This window comes from Hyalella azteca, unplaced genomic scaffold (genome assembly GCF_000764305.2).
Source record: "Hyalella azteca isolate HAZT.00-mixed unplaced genomic scaffold, Hazt_2.0.2 contig13460, whole genome shotgun sequence".
Classification (NCBI taxonomy): domain Eukaryota; kingdom Metazoa; phylum Arthropoda; class Malacostraca; order Amphipoda; family Hyalellidae; genus Hyalella; species Hyalella azteca.
Window position 1 is genome coordinate 67694 of NW_025943383.1, and position 13511 is coordinate 81204.

The following is a 13511-nucleotide window of genomic DNA, read 5'->3' on the forward strand; positions in this document are numbered from 1 at the left end:
ATAAGAGGCTCGTAACGGTAGTAGAACCAGTAATCTGTTCATGCTCAAGCGTTTATGACCACGCTGTTTTGTGCATAATTCAATTTCCGCACAAAGTTTTTCAGTAATATTTCTCTAATTCTTTGAGGATTGTTCAAAATTAGATGGTGTCTACGGAAAGTGAATAATGACCTTATGACTCAATGAATTAGGGTCTCCAACGTTGGTTTGTGTTTACGGTGTTTGAGCTTGCACCAAGCCCTGTCATAGCGCAGGTAAGGAAAGGCTTAGCGGTGCAGAACTTCAGAACACTGACTTCATGCGTGCCACATCGCCTTATGCAGTACGAGCTCAGCTAAGGTTCATGGTCCTGAGTGGTATTGGAAGGAGTCAGTGTTTTATTTTCATCATTCTCGTACAAATATTGAACTTTTGGAGTGCTTTCTTGTATTTTAAAACCATATCATGTTCAGTATTACAGTCACCTTCCAATGATAGTTACTATTCAACTACCCTTAATGCTTGAATAGTAAGCCACTTAGAAGTACTAAAAATTAAGAGTACTTGGCAATGTTACCGGTGACCTTACGGCAATTATTCAGTTTAAACGATTTTTTGTTATTTCCCGATCGGCTTTTTTTCGCGGAACGATCAAAATACGGTATCGCCACTAAAGCCTCTGAAATCGATTTTTTGAAGCTGTAGCTCATAAACCTGATATTATTTGTTCAAGTGAGCTAAATGACAAATTGTTGCAGGTACCCAAGATACACATCTTTCTCGGGATATGTTTCGTTATACAAATGAAAGCGAAAACTTTAGGACGTACCTGTCTTTTTTATGAAACTCGTCGTTTTCAACTGCATTCTTTTATTCTTATTCTCTATAATGAAGAAAGTAATATATGATCATGATGCCATGAATACATATAACATCACTCGTCTCATACATTGCTCGTGAGTAAATTGATTGCAGAGCAAGTTTATCTTCTATCTCATTTTCGTTGTATCCCACAAGTTGGAGATTCTGCTCACGTAAAAAGAAGTCATTTTTGTAGCGAAAACTTTTCACAGCGTCGCGCGACTCATTTATGAATATGAAGCGCCAGACCCATTCAGTGTAAATGAATGCCCGAGTGTTCCGAGTTTTGTGAGGCACACGTACCAAGTCATCTCATTTTTGGTCGTGGTCTCATCCTGAGGTTCTTGCCAACGTAAATGTGCTTAAGTTTAGCCGACTTGGTATGTCTTCTTCATTTTAGAAACGTGTTTCACAATTTTTCAAAGCAAAAACTATCGGACAATCTGATCAACAGTTACTGTTTATTCTAATATTGTTCTAAACTTTTCATTTCTTGCTCAATAACTAGACGAATGATTTCAGATATTCACAGTTAATAAATTGATTGATAGAGGGTAGGGAAAATGTGTATGAAAAAGTATCGGTCTAAAATGAAACTTAAAGAAATACTGTTTGACGAACCTGGAACGTATGACGTGAACGGAATATCGCTTTGCAACGCGAAATATCTCGTGTCGAATTATTGACAAGTTATGATATGAAGTAATTTGTGTCTCGTCCTGAGTGGTGGGAGTGCGCTTCTTCGTGTTTTTTTACCTCTATATTGACCAAGAGAAAGCGACGCATGCTTGCCGTCTTTCTGTTTACACGCTTTGGGGCCTCAGCGGTAGAACTTGCTCAAGAGGTCGCGAGACGACTTTCCTCAAATGATTGGGTTTGCTTGAGCTCAATTCTCTAGCATGTGCTGGATGCCTACCTAACAACTATGCCTTTACATCAAGCGTATTAGAAAATCCACGGCTCACCTTAGACACTAAAATTTGTAATTCATCGCCCTCGAACTCCTGTTTTTGTTAAAGAATATTTTAATTCTATTTGCTTGCATAAAATTGTTAGGTTTTCAATATTTCCGATACGTTACTCATAATTGTTCTTGACCAAATAAGTTACGTTTTTCATAATTTTTGAACAAGGCAATCTGAATTCTTCGAAAAAAATTTTAAAGACTACGTATGTCTGAAGTATAATTCAGTTTTGCATCTTTTTCGCATTTGTATTGCATGTTCTTCATTTTTTAAATTTTAGATTCCTAGAGCAAATAAATACTTGCCCGCGCGAAATTCCTGGGGCACATTATATATTGCTTGCCTTAGCCCCAGGTGGGCGCTCTAAGCTCCTTCATTTAATAATTCATTTAATAGTTTGACTTGTCTTGAGAGACACTTGGCTCTTGTCTCATTACGTGCACCTCTAGAAATAGGTGCTCAGAAGTCAGAATTCTGTGATCGTTGATTCAATGATGACAACGAATTTTGGTTTTACTTGTTGTTTCGATGGTGCTAAAAATAAAGTGAGACCGATTGAAAAATTATGTTGGTCAGAATTATTGCTAAGAATTTGGTCAATGAACAGTGCTTTACACGGTGACACTGATGAAAGACAGTATAATTTCATTTATTTAAATAATTATTTGTTCATTCTGCGCAAGTCAGTGTGGCAAGTATAGCAAATAGTTATTTTCTGTATTATTAATGGTACGAGTATTTGACTGTCGAAAGTTAGGAGCGAAATGCAATCAGTAATTCAGGAGTAAGTTGATGGACCGCCAGTGTGGCGATGCTCAGAACACACTCCGTATCAGAGGTGGGCAGTAGCGCGCTACATTTTCAGTAGATGTAGCGGCGCTACATTTAAGCAACTGTAGCGGTGGCGGTAGCGCCCGCTACATTCAGAGCATGTAGCGGTAGCGGCCGCTACACTTCAAAGTAGCGCTGCCCAGTTCTGCTCCGTATATACGTTGACCACGCGGCTGCAGGCTCTGTCTTGAGCAACAAGAAGAGCAGCGTGACGGCGGCAGGTGTTGACCGCGAGCCGTATTGGCAGCAGCGGAGATGCTTGTGCGATTTCTCAGCGCATTCTTAGCATTGCTCTCTGCTGCCATCATTACAATATCCGTGCTCCTCATCGAACCTTATGTATTATAATATTTCTAATTTTCTATATTTGTTTCTGGTTGCGACTAGGAAGCCTTTTAATAATAATTTTGTCGTCTTGCACCGTCCACTTTTTGGTATTTTTTGGTCCTGTTTATCCTATTCTCAAATTTATTTTTTTCACGCGTCGCCTAAATTGAGAGTTACTGTCATGCCGGGGGCTTGCCCCAATGGACTTGTCTTCTCTGCAGGTCTCGCGGAAATGCCGCACTATCGGGAACATTTCCCTTCAAGCTTTTTTTCTCTAAAGATTTATGAAGAGGTATCATTTTATCTCTAAAATTTCATCCCTAGTATGAACTTTCGTGGATGTTCCATTCCCCATTTGTTACGATATTATACATAGAATTAAATTTTGAACAACCTTGATATAAATGTATTGATATGGTGTAGATGACACTTGCTGTCAGTGTTTGAAGAATCTAATAATGCTTCTTGAGAGTATTTATTTTGTTGCTTAGGCTAGCAGTAAGAGGGCTTTGTGCAGCGGTTAAGGGTGTTGCTCTATTATTAGCGAGGGTAGCGCATCTGGTGTTGTGCTGCCACCAACAGATGCGTCGCGATGCCACCGCTTGACCATCCTCACTCAGACCGCCGTCTGCTTGGCTGGCCGCTGCTGCAGTGCTGCCACCAACAGATGCGTCGTGATGCCACCGCTTGACCATCCTCGCTCACACCGCCGTCTGCTTGGCTGGCCGCAGCTGCAGTGCTGCCACCAACAGATGCGTCGTGATGCCACCGCTTGACCATCCTCGCTCACACCGCCGTCTGCTTGGCTGGTCTTCCAATTGGTATCCTCAGTTTCGGTTGGCTGCAGCCTATTCTACTACGTGACTGATTAAGTTTCTGCTAGTTTTTTTGTTCATCTTTATTTATTTTCAGTTACAATTGCCAGATTGATAGAAAAAACAGCTATTGTAATAGCATTTCTTGATTACGAGTTCTTAGCTGTCGAAACGAATATCGTTTTCTAAGTTTCATTTTTGTAGGATTGCATCACAGCGTCGCCCTTTTTATTCTTAAGCCATTTTGTTTATTGAACCCTATCTCTTTACATTTTGAAAAATCTTAATGTAATCCTAAAGAGTATTAGGTTTTAATGTACAATATGGTATTGGAATAATATTTGAAATTCGCCGAAAGTGTCGAAATGAACGCATTAAGAGAATTCTCGCACAAAATAAAACATCACTACAATCTCATTTTTTTGCATAATTTATTCAGAGGTTGAATATACCCACAATTTCAGAATTTGTGCGCATGAAATGGGATTCGCTTATCAAATTCATTTGAATAGCTGAACGTTGGCGCCAAATTTCGTTGCGGTTCAAATTAGCTGAGCAGCGCGGGCGCAGTGCGTTCAGAGCCTCATTACCCTGTAATGCTTCTGTGATGATGCACTCTAATGAACTACGTGGCTTCATGTTCAATGCTTCGTATTTGCGGTATTTAATAAGTCATAAAGACACCATTTGCATAGTTTGATGATAGGCTCTAAGCCTCTATTTCATTCTGAAATTGTCTACTAATTCAATGCAATACAATTTGAGGAAATAAGGTGTGCTCCATTTAAAATATGGTTCTCTTTGCTTAATGTAATAAACGATATCATAAATTGAATTAAAATTTATTACTACACAGAAGCTTGGTTGCAATTTCCTTGATCTTTGCTCTTGAAGAAAGTGCACTTTTACCCCTATAATATTTCCTGCGTGCACCTTCTTTTGTTGGCATATTACTACTCTATGAGGGATTAACAATCCTTTCGAATTTTGAAGCACATTAGAACCTTTTTATTCGCAATGAAAACTATATGCAATTCCCGCTGGATTATATTTCCTCACCAATCATTGCTACAGATGTATCTTTACAATGTTATTTACATTTAAAATACACAAATGGCCTTGCATGAGAATAATAGGAACCGTTGCTTGCAATTGACCGAGTTCTTCAGTGAGCTCGTTGTTGAACTAATAAGTCTATAGGCTTTGTCAATGACTACCTCATTGTTGTAACGGCCTCTTGCGAGTGTGATCGTAGTGTTGACGAATCATTTTAATAATACAAGACTCTAAGCTGGCTTATGAAGTGTCTAGGTTCTGTGTACTGCGTAGTTGCTTAACAGATGGTCTTTGTCTGAGGCGCCTTGCTACGTTTCTGCTTCGTATACTCGTACCTCATAACATATCTTATGTTACGATATTTCTCTATTACTGGTATATCCCCCATGCTTCTATGTATACATACTATATCCATCGCCCAATAAAATTATTTATATAATATTTTTATTTTGAATTGCGCTAATATTTTTTTATCTATTATTTTGATGGGAATTTGAATTGTGCTGATATTTTAATTCTTATGTTGATCCTGCACTGCCTTCAGTACTGAAAACATTTCAATAGTTGTGGTTCATCACCTGCCTTGCACCTTCTTTGCAACACGAGCGTTGTCTCTCTCTCATGCATAAAACGACAGATCTTATTCTTGAATTACTAATTACTTGCTATCTTTTTTACAAGTGAGTGCAATAAAGCTACTGTGAGTGCAGAAAAAAGCTGTTTATATCTTGTGTTGTTTCTCACTCTAGGACTGGTGTTGCTTCTATGATTCGGCTTTACCTATTGCTGCAGTTTCTGTTTATTTTTTAACTAAAATTTTCTCCAAATTGTGTTCAGGTTTCATGCCACTGACGCCTACTGCTGTGGCTTGCTTTCGTCCCCTCAGCGCGGTTAATTAGGGAGCAAAGCGAGGCAGTGGCTACAGTGTCGTGTTCAGTGACATTGTGTGGCTTAGAACAAGAAGTCCTTTGTAACTTGGATGGCTCGTTTTTCAGAACTTTGAATTGGATCTTCATCCATTATATAAAAATTTTATACTTTTAAAAATAATTATCGATTCTTGATTCTTAATTATCTTCAGAACCTTTAAAGCCATAAATTTTATTTCAGCTGAGATGAATTTTTGTCACTTTGGTGGGTACGAGATGCACCGTTCTATGAACGAATCGCTGTATTCAAATCCTTGTCGACGTTCCACTCGCACCCTCGCACCAGGTCGTTGTGTGTAACATGAAGCAGGGATAAGCGTTACAGGGGCTCTGTATGTGACGTGAGAGCGCTGTTCATGTTGTCATCTTGTGCTGTGGGAATGAAGGGCTCTTGGCGTCTTATAGCAGTAATGCGAGCACCGCTCACTCTGCAGAATCGCTTCAATGCTGCGCATCTTCCTCCGAGCCTGGCCATGGGTGTGTCTCAAAGGACTTTTTGTGTTGATATTTAGATTATACGTGATGCTTCTCACTGATTTTACTTCCAATCGAAAACTTTGATTCACATAGAGTCACCTTTACTGGATTTGTTCCCCCGGATGCATACAAGTGTTTACCAACGGTTAAGTGGGGAAGTGTTACTGAAAATGTTTCAAAATATATTATAGTTTTTTTTAACATATCTTTTAGTTTTATTAGTGTATTGGTAGTAATAGTAAATATATCTCCCACTTTTCCCACTTGAAATTTCTCGCCAGCCTTGAAATATTGTGTCGAATTTTTTACGTTAGAAAAGTTATCCTATAAGGTTTGTAATGAAATTTGTCAGCAAGCTTCTACTATACACATGGTCGGTCGCGTCCGCATGCGGCATGGACAGCCTTTCAGGCCCACTTCCTTTGTACGATTTGTTAACCTTTTGTTTGAGTTTCCCACGCCGATTTCCCTTTCTGCTGGGCTTCTCGTGTACATGTTATTTATTAAAAACCTTTATTTTGTTTGTCTTTTTTATAAGTTACCGAACACTGGTTGGCTGAATGAATGTTTCTACGAAAAGAATTGATGATATCAAGTGCATATATTTAATTTCGTGTTCACTAGTCTTGAGCTTTCGCCATTTATCAAATGTTCTCCATTTATGAACATTTGTTAAATGATTTGATTATCAACATTCATCATTTTCGCCAATTATCAACAAATGTTCGCCATTTATCTGTTCCCCATGAAAAATATGAAATGAATCTTGGTTACTTTTGGGTAACCTGTCGGAAGAGTTTCCTGTTGTAGACAAATTGCCAAGTTATGACAGCTCGGTTTTGTTCGTTATTTGACAAAATGTTGCCACATTTTGCGCCAAAGTATGTTTCGTCAAGTCAGTTACCATTCAACCCAGATATTTTCTGTTTTATGAAAGAGAATAACAACTTGAGTTTTGACGTCCTAAAATTCCGACTTTGACTAGATTTCTTCTAGTGCGAATTTGCGAGTTGTATGTGTTGTCTCCATCAATACACGGCACCGCATTCCGCCATGAAGTGTCGTTGACTTACTCCGTCGCATGCCTATATTTCTCTTGCGGGTTCTCCGAAAACTGTTCTATACGGTGTAAGCGTTTGTTTCATCGTCGTCGCTTTATTTAGAAACCGCGTATGGTGTTCAATAAATAAACTTGAGAAGGGATTCGAGTCTGAAACGTAGTTTTCCATCTATTGAACAAGCACGTGCAAATAACTCCGTTATTCTCATTGTTTTACACGATTTAATTATGTTACCCAGAACAATTATCTAATTTTCCGTTGCATCCGAAAAAACCGTGGGTAAATGTACTCATGTTAATATCGCTTCGTTTTTTAAAACTATTTGGCGGACCTGTAAGCCTGTTTTCAATAGCGAGGTTAACTGTGAAGTTCGGGCAATTTGCAGCCATAAAAACCTGACTTAGCTCATTCTACGCATTGTGAGCAAGTAGATAATTATTATGCGAGACATGCGGGTATTGTTCACTTAACTCATGATAAGTAAATTGTTCAGCGTTTAGGAGTTTAGCTAGCTCTCATCTGCGTGACGATTGAAATGAGTAGTAGAATGACTCTTGATCTCAACACTTAGAGTTCATAAGGGAAATTCGGCAGCGTTGTGTTGCTCGGCATTGCTTCGTCATAGTGTAATTCGTCCTCATTCCAGCCAATTGAGTCGAATGAGTGCATCATCCTGCCTACCGTCCCACCCGCGCATGTGCATATTCAGGGCAGACGGAACAGATATTCCTATCTTCCTGCAGCGTCATTACAGGGAGCGACGCTTCACTTATGAACCTCGTCTTATCAGTTTTATGCTTCTGCGTTCGTGATTAAACTTTTATTTCCGCGCATATAATTGCTCTTCAACACGAACATAACAAATTCATGTGTGCAAGGCTTTATTTGTTTTAGCAAGGTATTTCTACTATTTATATTACTTAATTTGATGTTTCTACGTGTTTTTAACTTGGGTTTTCTCCATTCTTAACAATAATAATAAATAGCTACTTACAGTGCATGTTTTTTGAGATGTAACTTCTAGTAATTTGTTTTTTTTTATTCAATCAGACAACTCAATTATGATTCGAGAATCCACTCATCATGCATGACTTGCGTCGAGTTATGCCCCTCTCTCTTTACTGACAATTACGCTCTAGCACCTTCGAAAGGGAGGTGGAAAAAGTGTTGCAGTAGAATCACCCATTATACGAACTTGCGTAAGAAAGTCGCCAATGGCCTAATTATCGTCCTTTGGGTAATCAGCAAGAACGCTGCTAGCGACATCGTCTCCGTTTCCGGCCTGAGACGCCCGGGCACGCTGTCATGAACGCAGCGTTCCATATTTTATGGACTGGAAGCCCATTTATTTACGCTGAACCACCTTTCCTTTCAGCTTGTGCATCAACCGTCGGATATGCTTTGGTTTGTCTCGTTATGAAGTTACAATTTCATGAAGTTTTATATTGTGTCATTTTGCTGGGCGAATAATAATTCTATATTTTGTGTTTTCAGTTCATCCTTTCATCCTACTACATTTTGATCGCCCGGTAAACTTTTTCAAAACCTAATGTTTAGTGCTTAAGATTCCATTTTTGGCGTTCAAAAGTAGCTGTTCTCCATCGATCAACTCGCATTATTCTCTTGTATGCCTTTAATATCCTGAGCAGACGCTCAATTCCTGCATTTGCACGAGGCCTGTATTATGGTAGCGGCTTTAATGGGCTCAGTAATCGAATATTGTTCGATAATAGCGTTTTTCAAGATGAGTTTCGAGATCATAACACTCCCAATGCGCCGCCGATATCTTGCACCGAATGGTCTTTCTCCGTGTATTTTGCATAGTAATTGATTTATGTTTTGTTGAACCTCTCCTTCTTTGCGCTTTTTGTGCCTTGACGCTCAAAAGGAGCCGTCATATTCAGCCCAGTTTTAGTTCAGTAAGAGTGACGCTACCTTGTGACGGAATATCTGAATGTTTTCTTTTACATTCCGCGCGTGTCGCGTGCATTTCTGGCGTATGTGCGGTCGCGATGTTGGTGATCTGTCAAACTTTAATTGTCGAATAGTTTTGTTTAACAATTCAGAATTGCATTTATGTGTTGAATTTTGTCCGATTTTCTATTCTTTATAATTTTTCCACGAATTTTAGTGAATCCCTCAAATAAGCTGACCTCATTCTGTATCTAATAAGATTATGATATTAATATTTATCTTCAGTGTGACAAGCCCTTGTTAGCCCTTTCTCGTGGCACCTTTGTCATTCTCTACCTCATTCGGTCGAGTTAACGCTACATTGCTGTACCAGACCGTACATACGATGAATAATGTCACAAGCTCCAAACTGTACCAGATATATTCGATAGATATGACAGATAATGTCACCTGCTCCAATGCTGCAGTACCAGATATATTCGATGCGTCAGATAAATGATGTTACCTGCTCCAATGCTGTACCAGATATCTACGATACCGGTACACATTAGAAATTATATCACCTGCTCCAATGCTGTACCAGATATCTACGATACACATTAGAAATGATATCACCTGCTCCTATGCTGTACCAGATATCTACGATGCACATGATGAATAACGTCACCTGCTCCTATGCTGTACCAGATATCTACGATGCACATGATGAATAACGTCACCTGCTCCAATGCTGTACCAGATATCTACGATGCACATGATGAATAACGTCACCTGCTCCAATGCTGTACCAGATATCTACGATGCACATGATGAATAATGAAACAGGCTCCGATGCAGCGCCAGATATATTGGCTATACACAAGAAAAGATATCACTGGCATGTCAGCACTCGTGGCTGACGTGACCTCACCGTGCTCGATCGCGTCCACTCATGCAGCGCTAAGCTCTTCAATGCAGGATTACTAACGTGCCCCGGAGTCTTGCTGCCTAATGCGCCGGTCGATGTATCCTGGGAGCTTCTTTCTTGTGACCCTCATTATTCCTTGTCGCCCAATGGCGTCTTAGTAAACGCTCTTCAACACGAACACCTTGCATTGGTGTGTGCTAAGCTATACTTTGTCATTGCACACGAAACATTAGTCATCAAGTTTTTGTATGGATGAATTTTGTTTCTTTTCGTGAAATCTTGAATATTACGTTACTTCATCCATCGCATGCAATTCTCTAAGTATAATTACTGTTATTTGTGATAATTTTCGCAAGTGCGTTATTTAACTTTTTATTTTAGCATTTAACTTTTTAACAGTTATATTATTTTTTCGCCAACTGTCTTATGATAATTTTTTCTCCACTTGCGGAGAAGGGCGTTGTCGCTCAGGCCAATAGTCGATTCTTGACCAATTTTTCATCAATATTCTAGCTAAGCTACCACTTTGCTTGATCACGTTTGTGCAAACGATGACATTGGTGTAAGAGATTCCCAATAATGTTTATGTAAAGGCAGTACTTCGCCCTCGCCTATCCACGAGAGGATGAGTGGCTCTCAGCATATAAAGCTTCAGCACCGGTACTCCCAACTACATTTCCCTTCCTAGCTCACGTATATTCTATATTGCACAAGGCCTTCACTGATTTTATTTACCTCCGTATATCGTGAAGATGCAATCGAGCCTCCTTGTCCCCCTGCATTTTGTATTTGAGAAGGCTCTCAGGTAGCCTGGAGTGGAGATGTGCCCTAAAGGAAGATTCAACTATTATTTATAGTGTTCAAGCCTGAATACTCGTGCGAATTGTTGACCTCGAATATTGAGAGAAAATTCTTCGCTTCGTTTCTGTCTACGCATCGTTCTCAGTATTGTTTACTATATAATATCATAGCGTTCTTGTTCTTAATAAAGTATAAGTTATCAAGCACGTATAAGATTATTCTTGCCGATAAGCTATTGGTTGGTGGACGAGTAGTGCTAGGCTGTGACAAGATGACAATTCAAGTTGAGAAAATATCTCATTTATTTCTTGTTGATTGTTCTCTTTTATATATGAGATGATGAGATACATAATAATAATCCAAGCCTAAGAGAGCTGTGTCAGTTTGGTATTTTTAGTGTAAGATACCAGCGCGAAACGAGCAGTGTGACGGCCGACAGTTCTATGCCGGGTGCGTGGTATGAGGCACTAGAAGGCATGACTTGTAATGAGCGGAGCGCTGCTGCGTGTAATGTGCTGGCTCAGCGATAATCGATGCTTACTCGCCTTTGAGGCTGTTCCTTCACCTACTCGTCTTGCCACTATTCTGCTTCTGCTGTACTGCGACTTCTCGCTACCTACTTTTTGCTTGCACGCATTTGCTGCTATTTAATTCTTGATTATTCGGTTATGCACGTCAGTTACGTGGGACTGTGGTTTGCAGCAAAGTTATTTTGAGCAGGCTAATGTTTAATTATGGGTGTCATGTCCTATATTGCCTTCACATTCCGTTCTCATTTGCTGCTGCCTTACCTGGGTGCGGGTAACATTTTTGCTCAGAGGTGCTTAGTGCAAGATTATGTGAGATAAACAGGCGCCTCGTATTTGGTTTAAGAAAACGCGTCTTCGGTATTTGTTTAGTTTAATGAAATTATCATGCATATTATGTCAGCTCGATGTATTTTTTTCGCCTTGTAATATGACTCAGATCTATGCCATTACCGGCTATCTCATTTCAGTGTTTGCCTGACTAGAAGATAACTCTTAGGCGTGTTTCTCAAACTTGGTTGAAAGGCCGCGAAGCCTGACAGAACTTTGTGTTAATTTTCATATTCAAATGCCCACAAACCTTGGCCGGAGAAAGATTATTGCTTATTAGTACTCCCTTTCAAAATTTTAGTTTATCCCAACGTTTGTTCTGAGAATATTCCCGCCCTTGAGTGTTGAATAAAATAAACACTGTTTGTGAGGCTCTCATTCCAACCTTGTCCTGTTGGCGCGAGTTGAGGTGAGACCAATGTTTGCTAAAGGAAGGAGTGGGCCATTAATTTTTCCAGCGACCCGCAGCCTCAGACCTAAACAAGGAACGTTTAATCTGTGCAGCCTTGGAAACTTCTCTTGTTTCCGCTGAAGTATAAAGAGAGCTGCCTTTGCCCTATTGGCTTGTACTTTAACGTTAATTAGAACGTCCCTCGTTTTTTCTTCGCTGATCGCGAAATGAGAATATTCGTGCCTCGTTACTTGTATAGCAGCATGTACTTGCTTCATATGCTGCTCTTATCCCCGCTACGAATCAATGCTTTAAACACTAGCATCTTTGGTGAAGGATCATGCACTATTCAGGTTATATCTAAGTTTAAAATATATTTAATAAAATGAAATTATTGCGCTTAACTATAAATAGCATTATTCCTCGAACACTTTAATTCCCGTCCTATTCGTTACTCCTTCTACAAAACGCTGACAGGATTATATGAACGAACGCAATATAATGCCCGATGAAACGAAATCGTTCTAGATTGATTTTCATAATTTCGATTATATTACATACCGTACCTATGAAATTCAAATCCTCAACTGCGTACAATCGTCGGAAACATGCGGTGTCGTTTAATTTGTATCTACGCTACACGAAGCTGACGGTTGACCCTGCACTTGATTGGAATATTGCGACTTGTGTTCGTTAGTCAGCCTTTGCCTGGTGTACAATGATTGCCGTGTGCACTCCAAAAACAGTTGATGCTGAGCGCTTAATCAAACCGGCAATGCACAAAGCATGTGAACAACACGAGCGCTCTTCAACTTTAATATATCGTTGCGCACTGGAAAATGCATTTATTAAACTTGGTCTAATTGTGCCGTGGCTATTACCAGCTATTTTTGAAGTTTATTCGAATTTATGCTACATGAATGATTTTGATTGCTAACCTTTGTTTAATTCATTCCTTGTTATAGCAAATTAGGTTACTTTAACTATTCAGTCACGGCGAGGTAATAACTTCGAGTGGTCGACAGTAATTAGTATGACTTAAAGATTGGTATATTTATAGTAGAATGCTTCTTGTAGTCTAGATTTTTAATGGTTTATCTTGTAGTCTGTATTTTAATGTATTTATTTTTGTTGCAGCACATGGTGCAGTCCTCGATGGCGACCGTCGCTTTCCCGTACGGCGGGCAGAACGGGGACGCTGGAGGAGGCGTGAAGGCTGTCCAAGACCACACCAAGGAAGGTCCGCCCTTCAGCTCAGCCTCCGTCGCTGGTCCTCCTTCAGTATTGTCCTCCTCACAGACACAGGCCATCCACGCCGCGACCGTCACAGCTCCCAACAG

General features: G+C 39.8%; 1 protein-coding gene across 11 annotated transcripts in view; it reads left to right on the forward strand.

Moving 5' to 3' along the window:
* The window catches only part of LOC108666900 (RNA binding protein fox-1 homolog 3), a 105957-nt gene that overhangs the window by 60983 nt on the left and 31463 nt on the right, over positions 1-13511 (forward strand). For all 11 annotated transcript variants that reach the window (XM_047883685.1, XM_047883682.1, XM_047883684.1 and 8 more), the window contains one exon: positions 13309-13511. In XM_047883685.1, coding sequence (XP_047739641.1) covers positions 13312-13511 — 200 coding nt within the window. In that variant the 5' untranslated portion in view covers positions 13309-13311. The remainder of the gene's footprint in view (positions 1-13308) is intronic.